The sequence below is a fragment of the Hirundo rustica genome, chromosome 2 (genome assembly GCF_015227805.2).
Source record: "Hirundo rustica isolate bHirRus1 chromosome 2, bHirRus1.pri.v3, whole genome shotgun sequence".
Classification (NCBI taxonomy): domain Eukaryota; kingdom Metazoa; phylum Chordata; class Aves; order Passeriformes; family Hirundinidae; genus Hirundo; species Hirundo rustica.
The window spans coordinates 78103259-78117669 of NC_053451.1; the positions used below are offsets into that span (position 1 = coordinate 78103259).

General features: G+C 40.0%; 1 protein-coding gene across 15 annotated transcripts in view; it reads left to right on the plus strand.

The window, feature by feature from the left end:
* MBNL2 (muscleblind like splicing regulator 2) overlaps positions 1-14411 on the plus strand; it is a 107276-nt gene that overhangs the window by 63366 nt on the left and 29499 nt on the right. For all 15 annotated transcript variants that reach the window (XM_040056662.2, XM_040056666.2, XM_040056675.2 and 12 more), the window contains exons 3-5: positions 9369-9533; positions 12487-12687; positions 13866-14129. In XM_040056662.2, coding sequence (XP_039912596.1) covers positions 9369-9533; positions 12487-12687; positions 13866-14129 — 630 coding nt within the window. The remainder of the gene's footprint in view (positions 1-9368; positions 9534-12486; positions 12688-13865; positions 14130-14411) is intronic.

Sequence of the window (14411 nt, forward strand, 5' to 3'; positions counted from 1 at the left end):
GCTGGTCCTAGGAGAAAAGCCGATGATTTATTAATAACGCGGCTGCGGTGCCAGCGCTGCCACTGAGAGCGGGTAAACACTCCTCCTCTGCAGAGGGACAAGACTCTGTACTTTTCACCTCTGCAGTTATGTAAGGTGTCCTTGGCCGTCTGTGCATTTAACTTGGCCCTTGCTTTTTCCTCTTGTTTACAAAATGATTGGCCATGAAAGTGTGAAATCCCCAACAGGAAAGAGTCCCAAGAAGCCCCAGCTGGACTGGGAGCTCCAGCAAATGGACGGATGTGGGGTGGCCTGACCGGAGTGAAAGCATATTCCCTAGGAGCAGCACAGGGACTTGCCAATGACATATCAGGTCACCCGGTAGCAGTTCAGGGCTGCTGGGCATCCCGCTTGAGAGCTGGGGGCTGTGGCACGCTGGTATCCAAGGCAGTCACTTGCTTCTGGTGTATGTGAGGTCTGCCCTTCTCTGTAGTGCACCAGTGGATCCCTTTTTATGTCAGAGACTTGCTACACCATACTGATGACCTTTTCCGTATGGTGAGACTATTCCAAATATTAGGCCTTTTCCAAGTCACATGTAATTTACTGCAACTCTCAAACGAAGCACCTTCTCGAGGCTCCCTTGGCCCAGTGAATTGCTGTACAAAGCCAATATAGTACTCTACTCCCATTTTCTTTCTGATCCAGTCAACTAGGCTCCTCACTGCCAAGGCATATCTTCTGCTCCTTTTTGATGCTACATAACTGATTTTGTGGCTTTTCCTGAGGTATGTTAAGATTCCCGGCATGTTGCTGAGGGGGAACCATTGCCAGCACACCAGCCCACTGCCTGGTCCTTGCTGGGCTTATGGGCAATCCATCGGCAAAGACCTCTCCCTGTTACTCACTATTTCTTTTCTAGCCTGGATATGGTTGAGGATATGTGCTATGGACATTGGAGGGGGAAGTCTGTGTGCTGAGCCACTGTGCCTTTCCTTTAAAGGCCACTGGGAGAGAAATAAGGTGTCTCAGGGCTTGACTGTCAGATTAGTCGTCACCCTTGCCTACCTTATCACTGCAAAGTGATGTTTCCAGAGCAAGGGAATTTAATCTCAGTCCTGTTCATAAGAGCAAGCTTGCATTAAAGTCAGTTTATGTCTGCTTGAAAGTTTTTATGGGAATTGGAAAGGAGGTGGGGAAAGGGGTATATCAGGAAGTAGTGCTGTGCCATACCCATCTTCTTGTTCGGTGTTCTGCTACACTACTGTTGCCTTTTCTCTTGCCAACTGCCCTGCTGCCAAACAACTTACCTCTCTTTGCTGGGATTAATTCTGGAATGGCTACTTTTGTCTGCTATTGAGATACTGAGAAATTTTGAAGAAAATTGCCTCTTATCAAGCTCTTATCTTCTTTTACAGTTCAGTCAAGTTAAATTTAATGGTGGAGTATGTTGTTTACCAGCAAAAATCTGTGTCGCCTTGACTTACTGTGTGGTCCAGCCTGCAATTTACACATCTCTCCTCTGTCTTCCACAAAAACACTCAATCCTTGAGATGAGCAGGTGTGTTAAAGCTGCCCAGCCATCAGTTAACTACGTGTAATGCTCTATCCTGAGACCATGAAAGTTTTAGACATTTTTTTCTGTAATGAGGAATCAGTGAATACGTTGACTTCTCTGGCAGGGCAGAGTTGGTAGGCTTAAATCACTGCTCTGCTTTTGAGACCCAACTCATCTTGAGTCCCATGACACACTGCATCCAGTCCTCCCCCAGGGGAGCTGTGTTTGTTGGAGCCCTGTACAAGGCAGCTTCATGCCATGTGAAGACTCTCACCACCCATGCAATAGAAATCAGACATCTTAGGAATTTTATCTAAATAAGGTTATGCTTCCCTCTGCTTTCTTTATGTTCATTCTGTTGGGGTTTTCCCTTATACTACCTGTTGGCTGCCTCTCATTCCATGGAAATTGTCTGTGTGCATTAGAGTGAAGATTTATTTCAAGGGTTGTCCACAGTTGCTTGTGATGTACTGCTGATCAATACTGGTAGCCAAACTTGAAGCTAAGATAAAAATAACTGGTCGATTTTGAGTGCCAGTGGAGGGAGGAGAATGGGAAAAGAAAAACAAAAGGAGCTCCATAATTGAGGAAGAAATCATCTCTATTGCCCTATTATTTTCAAATTATTTCCAAGGCAGTACACACAGAAATAAAATTAATTGATATTAAACTGTTGTCTCTTTCTCTGAGTTTTCTTCTTATTTGTTAGAATAATCTCGAGGATGTTTGTCAAACAACTTAGAATTTCATACATTTTTTTTTTCTTTTTGGCATCTGCAATATCTGCCTGACTTCTTTGTCTTCTGAGCAATTTAATATTGAGTACACTTCCCTTGATATTGCAAGGCAAATTATTAAACCATTCTCTATAGCTATGCTCAACATTTGTTTGAAAGAGCATCTTGAGAGACTCAGAGCTCTCTGTGCATTGCAAATGTGCTCTTTAGTAGAACATTTTGTCTTTTTCCATTTAAATAAATATCTCCTATTAAGTCTTTAGTGGTAAGACTCTTACATCATTTAGACATTCCATCTTTTTGTAAGGCTTCCATTTTTGTTCAATATTCTTCTATTTCTTCTGTCAGTTACAGGCAGTTCTTGTTCTCTACTTTTATGAATAAAATGATCATTTTTATTTTACCAGCTTTTAGTTTCTTACAAAAAATTGAAGTCATTAAAAGAATAGCTAATGGATTTTCTTAGCTTGTTGGAAACTGAATCAGACTGAAGTCACCTGAGAATTTTTTTCCTTCTTTCTTTTCTACCTTTAAGTAGGAAAGTGAATTTGCCTTCCACTTTTTCTTGAAACGGAAGTGTGTAGGTGCACATAAATATGTATGCACACTCACTAACTTTGGTGGGTGGACTTGCAAGGTGGCTTTATAAATACACAACTAAGTTCTCGGCAATGGTTTAAAGTTGTTTTTAAGTTGTTTCTGTTGGTAGCTTTTCTCCATTTTTTTTCCAGGAAAACAGATCCAAAAGCTGAACCATTTCAAGTGTAATATAAGAGATGCTTGTGTTGTTTTGAAATACATTTTTTCCTTTAGGTCTTTGCGTTTGTAAGATGTATGGCAAATAGTAAAGTCTGAGGTATTTGAACTTGCCATCGAAAGCTTAATATTTCTGTTAGTAGTCCTTTTGAATTATTTGTCAATTCCTCAAATAGTTCAAGTGTGCCCTATTTTCAAGATAAGGGATCTTATTCTGATCTCCATTTCTTTCTATAAAATTATATAAAATTCTGCTTCGGCTAAAAAAAACCCTGTGTTTTCATAAGCTGCATGTTTGCAAGGCAATGTACTCTAGATGTGAAATTATGCAAAATATAAAAAAAAGAGAAAAATTTTGTATGCTTTAAGGAAGAAATAAAATACTACATTACTTTTTTTTTTAAAATCTCTGACTAGTCATTCTTAAGGCTTAACTAAATCCCCTAAGTTCTTGGACATATGCATAACTGTATGAGCATGTGTAGTCCTACAGATTGAGTGAGGTGGTGCATATTCACAGCAAGTGCAAAGGGAATACTTTAATGGAGCTGTAGTGTCTGTTATTTTACTTTCTGAGTGAAGCTAGGAAGCAGATTGACCTGCAAAGGAAAATTGAGTTCATGGATTGTGATGTTTGATGGAAATGCTTTTTAGTTCAGTCCAAACTGAAGTCTGAGGGTTTTCCATGAGTGTTGAAAGTGCTGTTGATGATTGAGCTCTCATGTACTTAAAATGTATAGGGAAATGGATGTGTTCAGATCCTGTAGAACAAGAGGAATCATCCCTCTCTGTGTATGAATACAGAGTATTTTCTTTCCTGTTTTCATATGTGGGGGTTTTTTTTCCCCTTTTTAATATTTCTGCGTTTGAAAAATAACTTTTGAACTGGTTGTTTTGGGCTGGTAGTTAGTGTGGCTGTCTATGCATAGGAGAAGAAATTAAGTATCTCAAAATATCTGCCCTCCTATTGACTGGGTCTATTTTTAGCCTCAGGGAGCGCAGGATTATCACAATTGAAAAGTTCCTGGTTTATGCAATACTAAATTTTTTTAACTGGGTGAGGCCACACACGTTCCCAACCAGAATTTGCTGAGAGGCTGCTATTTTCCCCAAAGGGGAAAAAACAGTTTTTGCTCTTCACAGAAGCTCTTCCAAAGAAGTATCTATGCCTTACGTACCACCCGAGCTGCTGACACTGCTGTCTTTGTGGCTCTTCTTGCCATGTGCTGCCACCACCCTGGACAGTGGCCTGTGCTAGCTCCCGCTCTGCTGGGGTTTACACAGTGTGTAATATCATCAGTGGGTGATGTTTAGCTAAGGATCATGCCCACATCTGCAAAGGTATTACTGTTTTAAAATGTGTTCTGATCTTTACAGGCATGTGCAAGGCATGCATAAAATTGCAAATGGCTTTTTCAAGGGGAGGGATAGGATAGTTGTGGCATCAGGTGATTATTACTTTTCAAAAATTTGTGTGTGTCTTTTCTAATTCCAGCAAATGTTTAGATCTCATAGTGTCTATCTTGAAACCAGAAAATCTTTTTTTCCCCTTGTAGAACCAGTTGCTCAGATTCCTTCTAAAACCATTTATGACTTGGAAGTTATATACTTTTCTTCTTTTCCCATTAGACTGCATAATCAGTCTTGGGAGTTCATACAATTTCATCTGCATTTTAGGTTTAGCTTGTTTTCTTAAGGAAACAGGTTTTGCATAAATGCGCTGTCCATATTTTTGCCAGCATCATCCTCTCACCCTAATAACTTCTGAACGATGTAGCCGATTTCAAGCAAAGTTGCTAGAAGCAGACATCTCAAAGACGTATCTCAAAGTTCTTACTGGTTATGCAAAAATCAGTGTCTGGGTGGAAGAGAGATCCAAAGTTTTACCCTATTAAGGAAAAGGCAGGAGCGAGCACGAAGCCGCTCCCGAGTGTGGTCTGCCAGCAGCGTGCACGTCTTGGCCGGCTCCTCAGGACACGCGCAGCTCCAGCGAGTTATAATTATTGTGTGAGTTGTTTCCTGGGCTATAGTTAGGAGAGGTGGGAGGGTGCTGTGGGGGAGAAGCAAGGAGGGAGGTGGGGTACAGTAGGAAGCTGGGCACTAACTGAGAACAGAGTTGAGTAGGGAAGCTGTAGGCACCCTGGGGAGAGAGTTTTGGAGCAAGGGACAGACGCCTTTAAGGCAGCAGACATCTGACTTTCTGCTTCTCATTTTTAAGGTGTGTCAGATGTTAGGCTATGCTGTCAGTTGGGGGAGTCATGCTCTGTTATTTTCCATTAATAGCATCAATAAACTGCCTGAAATTCCATACCTGAGCAAAATAATTCTGGAAGTTTTAGTTGATTCTTGCTTTATGAGACAGAAGAAACATTGTTTTGCCTTTTTTTTTTTTTTTCCTGTTCAGACATCTTACTTTCATGCAAGATAATTTTAATAAGTAAAAGCTAACTCATTATTATACATAAACAATTCCCAAGCTTGTATTAATTATTGTTATTGTTACTATTAGAGTAAGAGTAAAATACAGAAAGAAGTTGTGAATTTATTAAATATTCAAAGACAGGAAATGGATCCTTAGTGTGTTAACATGCAAAGTTATGGGGTGTTACTTCTACATTCACCTCATTTTGCTTATTTTAAATATAAAATTCTAAGCACATATCTAGCTTCTGTGGGCTGTCTTGTAGCATTGATCTTAGACAAACTATCTATTGTTCTTAATGGCAAAATCTGTTGATTTAAAAAAAAAAAAAACCCACCTCGATGGTGTGACATGGCTAGTTAAGAGATGTGTTTTTGAAATTAAGCCAGTCAGGTAGCAGCTCCCAAGACCATTGCTCCTGCAGAAGTGGAGCCTCTCTTTTCTGTGCCCTGGTGTTGGGCTCTTGAAGTCCTTTGAGTTCCCAGCTCCTCGATGCACCCTTTCCCTCTTCCACTGCTTTACAAGAGTGAAGCCTGTGGGACAGCCTGATACCAGCCACAACATGTTCTAGTTTGGATAATTAGCAGTAGAAAAGCAGTTTTTCTGTTAAAACTTTCTATTAGCTGCCTGAAATAGGGTGCTGAGCAGTAGGCTAGACAGCTGTAGAGGACAAAGGCAAAGAAATAAAAGGTCCGAGGTAGGGACCATCCTTCCAGGATGAGGGGAGTAACACACTGCTAGGAGTGTAATCTGGTGTCTGTTCATTGTTCCTGTCCATTGCATATAAGGAGACAGCTCATTGAAAGTGATTTTTTTGCATGAACTCCCATGGGAAGTGCACAACTGCTTATGATGTGCTTGTTGATAAACCTTCACTTCATGGGTGACGGGAGTTTCAAACCAATCTGTGCCCTCAGTTTCAGGACTCTGACTCATATCTGGGAACAGGTTATAAGTTGTAAGAAGCAATTATTTTTCCCTGCCACCTGCCTTATCCTGCTGAGTTTGTGCTGTCCTGTGCCAGAGGGACTGAATGTCTGTGGAACAGCTCCTAAACTGCTGTGGTATTAAGATGAAGCAAGCCTCGCTCTAGAGGCTTGATATTGATGCGCCTCAAAGTTAAAGTACCTAATTTTGTCTCTGCATTTGTGATGATGTAGCCTTCTAGCATCGTAGCTTTTTACAAAGTGGACTCTTTGATGGTGACCCAGCCAATACATTGAATATACCTGCATGTTGTGTACAGTTGCCTGTTCTGCTTTTTGATATGTGTTGTCATGTCAGTTGGACTTCATATTTGACTTATTAATAAACAAAAAAATTCAGGGTCAATATAATTTCATTTGACTGAAATTATACTACAAGTTTGAATTTTTGTTTGTGCAGTGATTGGGAGTAGTTGGGAAACGGAGCATTTGGGGGAAAAGGAATGAAAATTCCTTATAGGTGTTTTCCTGCTACCATTGTAGGTTCAAAAAGTAAAAAAGCCGGTCTCAAAATTTATTTAATTTTGGTATGAGGGCGGATTAATTTACTCACTATTTTCAGTGCTCATTCCACTGCAGTTTATTTTGGATCATTTAATTTCAACAAGGCTTGATCTGTTTTAGAGGACTTTCTATAGCAGCGTGGTGGGACCACACAGCTCTTTTATAGTACGTACGTTCATTGCTAACTGGGACCTCAAAACACTAGTAAACGATGCACAGACATGAATAACTTCAGAGAGGACAGTACATTTTTGTATGGTTGGACTGTTTTGAAAGTTTTCAGAAATAGCCAATCTTTTGTGCACTATGGGTTGCTTTGCAGGGCTTGAAGTGATGCTATACAGTAACTGTGCTTTCAGAGGTAAGACTGGAAGTCTGGCTGAAGGCACTCTTCAGGTTTCAGGTACTTCAGAAGCCACTGTGCATGAGAGTTGCCCTCAGTCCTTGTTTAAGGAACATTTTTGATTCCATAGGTCAATATTTCCATCAGATTCAGTAGTTTCATATGATTTTGCTGGTTTAATTTTTAGATTTGCTGTAGGAGCCATTCATATACAAAGTAGGCTAAGGTAAAATAGATCTCAGTTGAAAATGTCTAAATCAGTTGGCCTCATCAGCCAACAAAAAAGCATATGCTTGTTGTCTGTGCCGAATCTGCTCCAGTTTAGCATTGTGATGGTAAAAGCCACATTCCCCCCAAATGAAAGAGCCAGCTTTCTTTTGTGTCCATCAAATCATGACTATTTCTGGTTCTGCTCATGCCAGCTGACAAAGTAATGTTCCTTTTGTGTAATTAATTAAATCAGGCAGCATTAGTGATTCTCTCAACAGAAGGAAGGCATGATGCCCTGAAAGTGGCTGCATCTGTACTAGGAGGTTAAAACAGCACTGAGACCATTGTTCCTGAGTGCTGAGACCATTGCTATTTCTTAAATTTTTAGCTTTCTTGAATTTTCTGGCTTCTGCTGTTTAGCATACTCCCAGCAGCAGCCAGGGACAGTTCAGGAAAGGACTGTTCTCAATAGTTTAATAGTGTGGAAATAGCTGTTTGCATTCCCATCAGCCTTGACACAGGAGAATCTTCCTGAACATGTCTAACTCACCCCTGAACAGCTAGTTATGGCATCCTTGTAGCAAATCAGATGCAGAATCTGCACTGTTTTGGTGTCTAAGTCAAAAGTATAACTATAACACTAGTTTTGGGACATTTGAAGCCTGTTGGAAGTTTTTTAGCAGTGTGCGTGCATACACGGAGTCAGTGTATATGTCTGTACTGTGTGATATTCCTGAATAGAGATTTGCATGCTTTCTTGACAATAGAAGGATATTCCTGCTTGTCTACAAATAGTAAAGCCCTACTACTGGTGAATGGGAAGTTCAGAAAGCACTTCTTAAAAATATCTCAATTTGGAAACAACTTATACAAGTTGAGTGTATCCAGAGCAGTTCAACTAAGTCTTTAGGCCCTCTGGTTGCAGCTCTTAAAATTCTGTGTTTGTTTGTGAGCCATGTCATCAAGGAGCTTCTGATCCCGGCAGGTCCTGCCCTGCAGCTGCACAGCCTCCTGGTGCACCCTACAATTTCCCTTTCGGGGGAAAATAGTGTGTCTTACGCCACTCCACCTGTGTTTGGGGTCAGCTTGTACATCCATCTCCTCTAACCCAAGCCACCTCTAGATGACAGCCCACCTATATTTTTATTGTCTCTTATTATCTTGTAACTGTCTAAAAACTCCTCCTTTCGTGTTGATTGGAGCTCTTCTTTTGCTGTGCATTTAGACCCATGCACTGCTTCTAAGTTTAGGTTGTAAAAGTACCACCTTTACTTCTGTTCTTTTGTACTTGTATGGAAATAGTTCAAAGTTCTGCTGATGTAATAAAAACAGGAGGCTGGAAGGCAGTGAACTGGAATAAGGGTGAATGTATGAGAGAACACAAGCAGAGAGTGGCAACTTTTGATCCTCACTACCATCATCACACAAATTTTTTAATATGATGTACTTTAAAGCTGCATTTCTCTTAAAGAAGGTTTCAATTTGTTGTTCATCATGAGATGTAGTTTAATAAAAAACTTATTTTACGATAATACCAGATACTCTGGCCAGGATGTCATGAGAGGCAGTTCAGGCAGTCTGGATAGTGCCGAGATTATTAATTGTATGACAGTGATCTGTACTTAACAATGAAAATGCTGATTCACAGCCTTTTCTCTTTTTTTTCCCATGGCTAATAGCCTTAACGATCAATCAGAGGTGGTGGGCTGAGGCAGAGCTCAGGGCCATCAGCTCCTCCCAGCCCTCTACACAGTTCCCAGGAAACACCCTGTGTTTCATTAGATCTTGCTTAGTTTATGGTGTAATATTTTGCTCGAAGGCATTAAACTATCATCAAAACCAGCTGACTGATTAGTGTGGCTTCTTTTTCCAGGGTCGTTGTACAAGGGAGAACTGCAAGTACCTTCATCCACCAACACATTTAAAAACTCAACTGGAAATCAATGGCAGGAACAACTTAATCCAACAAAAAACTGCAGCAGCAATGCTCGCCCAGCAAATGCAGTTCATGTTTCCGGGGACACCACTACAGCCAGTGGTAAGTATATTTCTCTGATCTGATGGTCTTAATGGTAAGTAAAGTTGAAGACTATTGACCTGCAAAAGTTCTCTAAATATCAATAAAAATAGTCCTTGTCTGTTTACTTAAGGAATGGTCAAGATGCTAGACAGATGCTCATTTATATTTGCATTTCAAAATGTAATGGACTGTTGCTGTAGACTTGATTTATTTTTCTTTTATCCCATAATAATTTGCATATTTTTCCTCTCTTTTTCCCATAATCCTTCTGGAGGTAAAAATTTGTATAATAACAATCATTTGCTAATGAGTAATTTGAGTAGGAACACAAAGTTTCTCAGGAGTCTATGGTTTGAATGGCTTTAAATATTATTTAATCCCCGTACCGGGAGGAAAGGTTAATGGGTAGCATTTTCTTACTCTCTTGAAGTCTGAAGTGTCTGAGGTTAAGAGAGAATTGGTGGTGCTTGCACTTCACAAACTCTGTTTTGTCTCAAGGTGATTCATACAGTGCCTGAGACACTTCGTATCCAGGAGGCGATATAGAACTAGAGTCTGGCATGCATGAGCAGCATCTTTGGATATGCACTAAAGTTATCAGTTGCTCTATGCAGCCCTTGCAGTTGGGCTCCTCAGTGTAGCAGACTTCCAAAGCATGGATTGGGAAGTAATCTGAATTAAACTTTTCACACATGGCTGCTAATGATGTTTTTTCAATCTAAATTCCTAGTGTAAGGAATTGTGGAGTGAGATTTTTTTCTTTAGCTTGAGGCATCTGGAGTGTTGGTATCAACTTCTGCAATGAGTTTCCAAGGTCCAGTTATAGTTTATCAAAAGACATAGGCACTCCTAATTACTATTTGCTTGGCTTGTTATGGACATCAGCATTCGGATTAGATGACAGAGTTTTCAAAGTGCCTTTGTCTTTCCATGGACTACAACAGAAGTCAAGTGTAGGTATCTCAGAAGAAGACATCTGCATTTGGTCACAGGAAGCTCACCCCAGATTTCTTTTTCAATAATGCCTTTTTAGACTGAAACATCTACTGTCAGGCGGGATTGGGAATTGAGTGTCAGGACTCCCTGAATTTCTGGTACATGTTCATCAAATTGTATCTGGTGATGTTGGCCTCCTAAGGTGTCTTGATATTTCCTGGGGATTTACTGCTTGAGTTTTCACCAGAAAAAGTTCTGTTGAAGTAATAGATTCCACTGCTTAATATTATGAGAAAAATTGAAGTGGCAAAATTATACTTTTTTCTTCTCATCCATTTCATCATTTGAACTTTACAATTTCATTGACGTAATGTCTCCAGTACTGATTGCTGTGATAAAAATGCCAGCTCTGTCTCACATAAATTGCCAGATTAAGATGACTCAGCCTTGACCAAATGGATAAAAAGTGAAAGAAAATTTCATAGAAGTCATTTGACGAGTGGATTTATTCTTAAAATTATATCTGACACAAAGCTGTTATTTATATTTCATTTAACTCATATTGTCTTCAACATAGCTGAACCATTGTTTCATATAAATGTTCATTATTGTACTCTTCAGAATTTAGCTCATGTTTGACATATAAACTGGGTTGCTTGATATCAAGCAGATTTGATCACTGATTAAAACACAGCATAGTACGCTTTTAACTCATAAGGGCAGTTAGATGCCATTTCTGTATAGTTGGTTATCCTGGTTAATCTGTACGCTCAGAGCATTCTATTGGTAATAAGTTACATACATTTATTATTTAGTAATTGATTCCAAAGGGAAAAATAAAAACAAAAACAAAAACAAAAAAAAAAAACCCACCAACCCACAACAAAAGAAAAAATCTGCCCTCTAGCTCCTGTGTTTTCTCTTGTGTATTTTCTACGTACTTTATGTTATGCAGGCCACCTTAACGAGAAAGATGCTTCTCCTTTGTTAAAGTGTTTAGAAGTCTTGTGCTGTTGTGTTTCTAGCTGCTGGCTTATTTGAGAACCTAATTTCTGACAAAGCTAATCGGAGATGTGTCCTGTTTTTCTGCATAGTTTTTCCTCATTTATAATTATAGCTTCACTCTCTGGGGTACTCAGCTCTGCAGAACTAAAGCACTTTCCACGTCTGAACATGGGCTGACCATGGTGATGTTCTGCCTCCAGCCCCTGTGGAGCGGGTTGTAACAAACCCACTAGTCTGCCTCATCATGGCTGTTTTAGCATCACACAAATGCTCTTTCTTCTGGTCATGACTTCACTGACTCACTGTAGGAAGGAACAAAACAAGATTTTTAGACCTGTATCATTCCCTCCAATCAAAGTTTTTCATATGATGAACTTATCTAAGCCTGAATAATCCCTTTCTAAATATTGTGTCCAGCCGAGATTATAATATTTATTCTGCTTGCCATTGGTGACAGCTGAGCACACAAGGGTTTGCAAAGGTGAGTTTTTTCAGTGTACGAGACACAGTAACATATAATTGCAGAAGGTGGCAAAAATACAGTATGCAAACATACTGAAAGTTTCATGCCAAAGAGCTCATTATATATACTCTTATTAGAAATATGGCTTTAATATAGTTAATAACGCTTCAGCTATGAAATCTGAATACTTTGAAAAACAGCCTGTTTTCCCAAGGAAAACAAGTATTGAGAAAAAGCAATAAAGTCTATGTTATTTCTACTTTTAGATGTGTAAATAAGCCTGCAATGTAAGCTGGACCTCCACACAGATTCAGGTTCAAAGTAGGACTTCCTTTGCAGCAGCAGACTCTTTTCCAATAATAGAGTTACACAGGTGGTTCTTCATGTGCTGCTGGAATGTGTTACGTGATTAAAAGAAGAGAGGATGCTGTGTGTTTTGCCAGCTGTTTAAAGTTTTTTCATTAAGAAAATGAATCAGTGCCAGAAAGAACAGCAAGCAAAAGACAAATAGTAAGCTATTGATTAAGGAGCCTTTTTTTCATCTTGATGTGTGTTTTCCTTTTTCAGCCCACATTTCCAGTGGGTCCCACAATAGGAACGAACACGGCTATTAGCTTTGCTCCTTACCTAACACCAGTAACACCAGGAGTTGGCTTAGTCCCGACTGAGATCCTACCCACGCCACCTGTCATTGTTCCTGGAAGTCCACCGGTTTCAGTTCCCAGTTCAACTGCTACCCAGAAACTCCTCAGGACTGATAAACTGGAGGTACTGTGGACACCACTGTGACTAGAAATACATTCTCTGTTAGGCTATGTGAGAGATCTTGGAGGGTGTAACTGTTGTTTTAGAAACGAAGCTTAAATTTAGTTGCTACAGATAAAAAAACTTGTAACCAGGCAGGATTTCTGCACTTGCAGCCAGTGGTAATTAAATAATGTTATTTTTAAAGTAGTGTTTTTGATTATATATAATATGCAGACATCAACATGAGTTTTCATTTTTTGCAAAGTTCATAATCTCAAGAAACCTCAGGTATACGTGCCTGTAAAGGCATGCTTTGATGAAATATCTAACAAGCACATTTTTTATTTCAGCAATAATTGTCTTGTTTTTTCTGCACTGATAATAACAGAATTTTATAGCTTGATGGATTGACATTAGGGGAATGGTGTAGCCCTTCAACCCTGAGCTGCCAATGGAGATATGGAATATTAACCAACCCTGCAGCAGGCTGAAGGGAAAAGCTCCCAGCTACGTGCAGAGCCTCCCAGCTGTTGCTGGATCACTGCGTAGCTGGATCAGTGGAATCTGTGATCTGAGTACACAAGGAGGCCAAGTGGCTCTTGCAGAAATGAATGTCCTTTCCCAAAAGCCTAAGCAGCAGTGTCGGGAGCACATTTCCTCTTAGAAAAATCAGTGTGTTCATTCTGCCCATTTTTGAAAATTATTTTAAGTAGGCTCTCAGTTTTGTTTCTAGACTCTATAAAAAATACAGTGCATCTGATGTGTATTTTCCCTGGGTTTCAGCAAGAGGAACTCCTTCCCTACCAGTCAACCTGCAAGAATACAAAGTGTAGTCAGAAAGAGACAAAATATTTTGTGATTCCCAGCTAGTTTTGCAGGAGCAATTACATGAGTAAGTATCCTTCCCAGCTGCTTTCTAAACAGGAGAAAGGGAAGGCATTTGGGAATGCTTCTGTTGCCTGTTAAGTTTATTTAGCCACAGTACCAGAGAGCTACCTGAGGAGCCAAGAACATAAAGGTAAAATAGGTGCACTCCCCTCACCCACCAAAAGATGAAGGGTTTATTAAATTGAAGTTGCTGTAAAACTTGAACTAACAGGGGAAGAGGGCAGGTCTGTCTTTTGGGGGCATGGGGCACTCCTTGCCCTTTCACGTTGCACCAAGCTGTGCCCCTGCAACGTGTGTTGTTTTGCACATAGGTGTGCAGGGAGTTCCAGCGGGGGAACTGTGCGCGTGGAGAGACTGATTGCCGCTTTGCGCATCCGGCAGACAGCACAATGATTGACACAAACGACAACACCGTAACCGTGTGTATGGATTACATAAAAGGTCGTTGCATGAGGGAGAAATGCAAGTATTTTCACCCTCCTGCACATTTGCAGGCCAAAATCAAAGCGGCGCAACACCAAGCCAACCAGGCTGCAGTGGCAGCCCAGGCAGCTGCGGCAGCTGCGACTGTGATGGTAAGTGCTGGCATGTATGGCTGCCTTTTTTTTTTTTTTAATGCCTATTTTGCTTCAATTTAATGCTGTTTGCTTATACTTTCTTTTCTATTGCCTCTTTTTTATTATTTTTTTTCCTTTTTTTTATTTTGGTGAAAGATAAGAATTTATAATATTACTATTGCTTGATGGGAGGAAGCACTTTCTTTTCTTTACGCCCTTATTTTAATGCTGTATTTCTATTCAAGACAGTGAAGCAAATGACACTCTATACCACTTCTGTTCTCTGCCTTAATGATACGT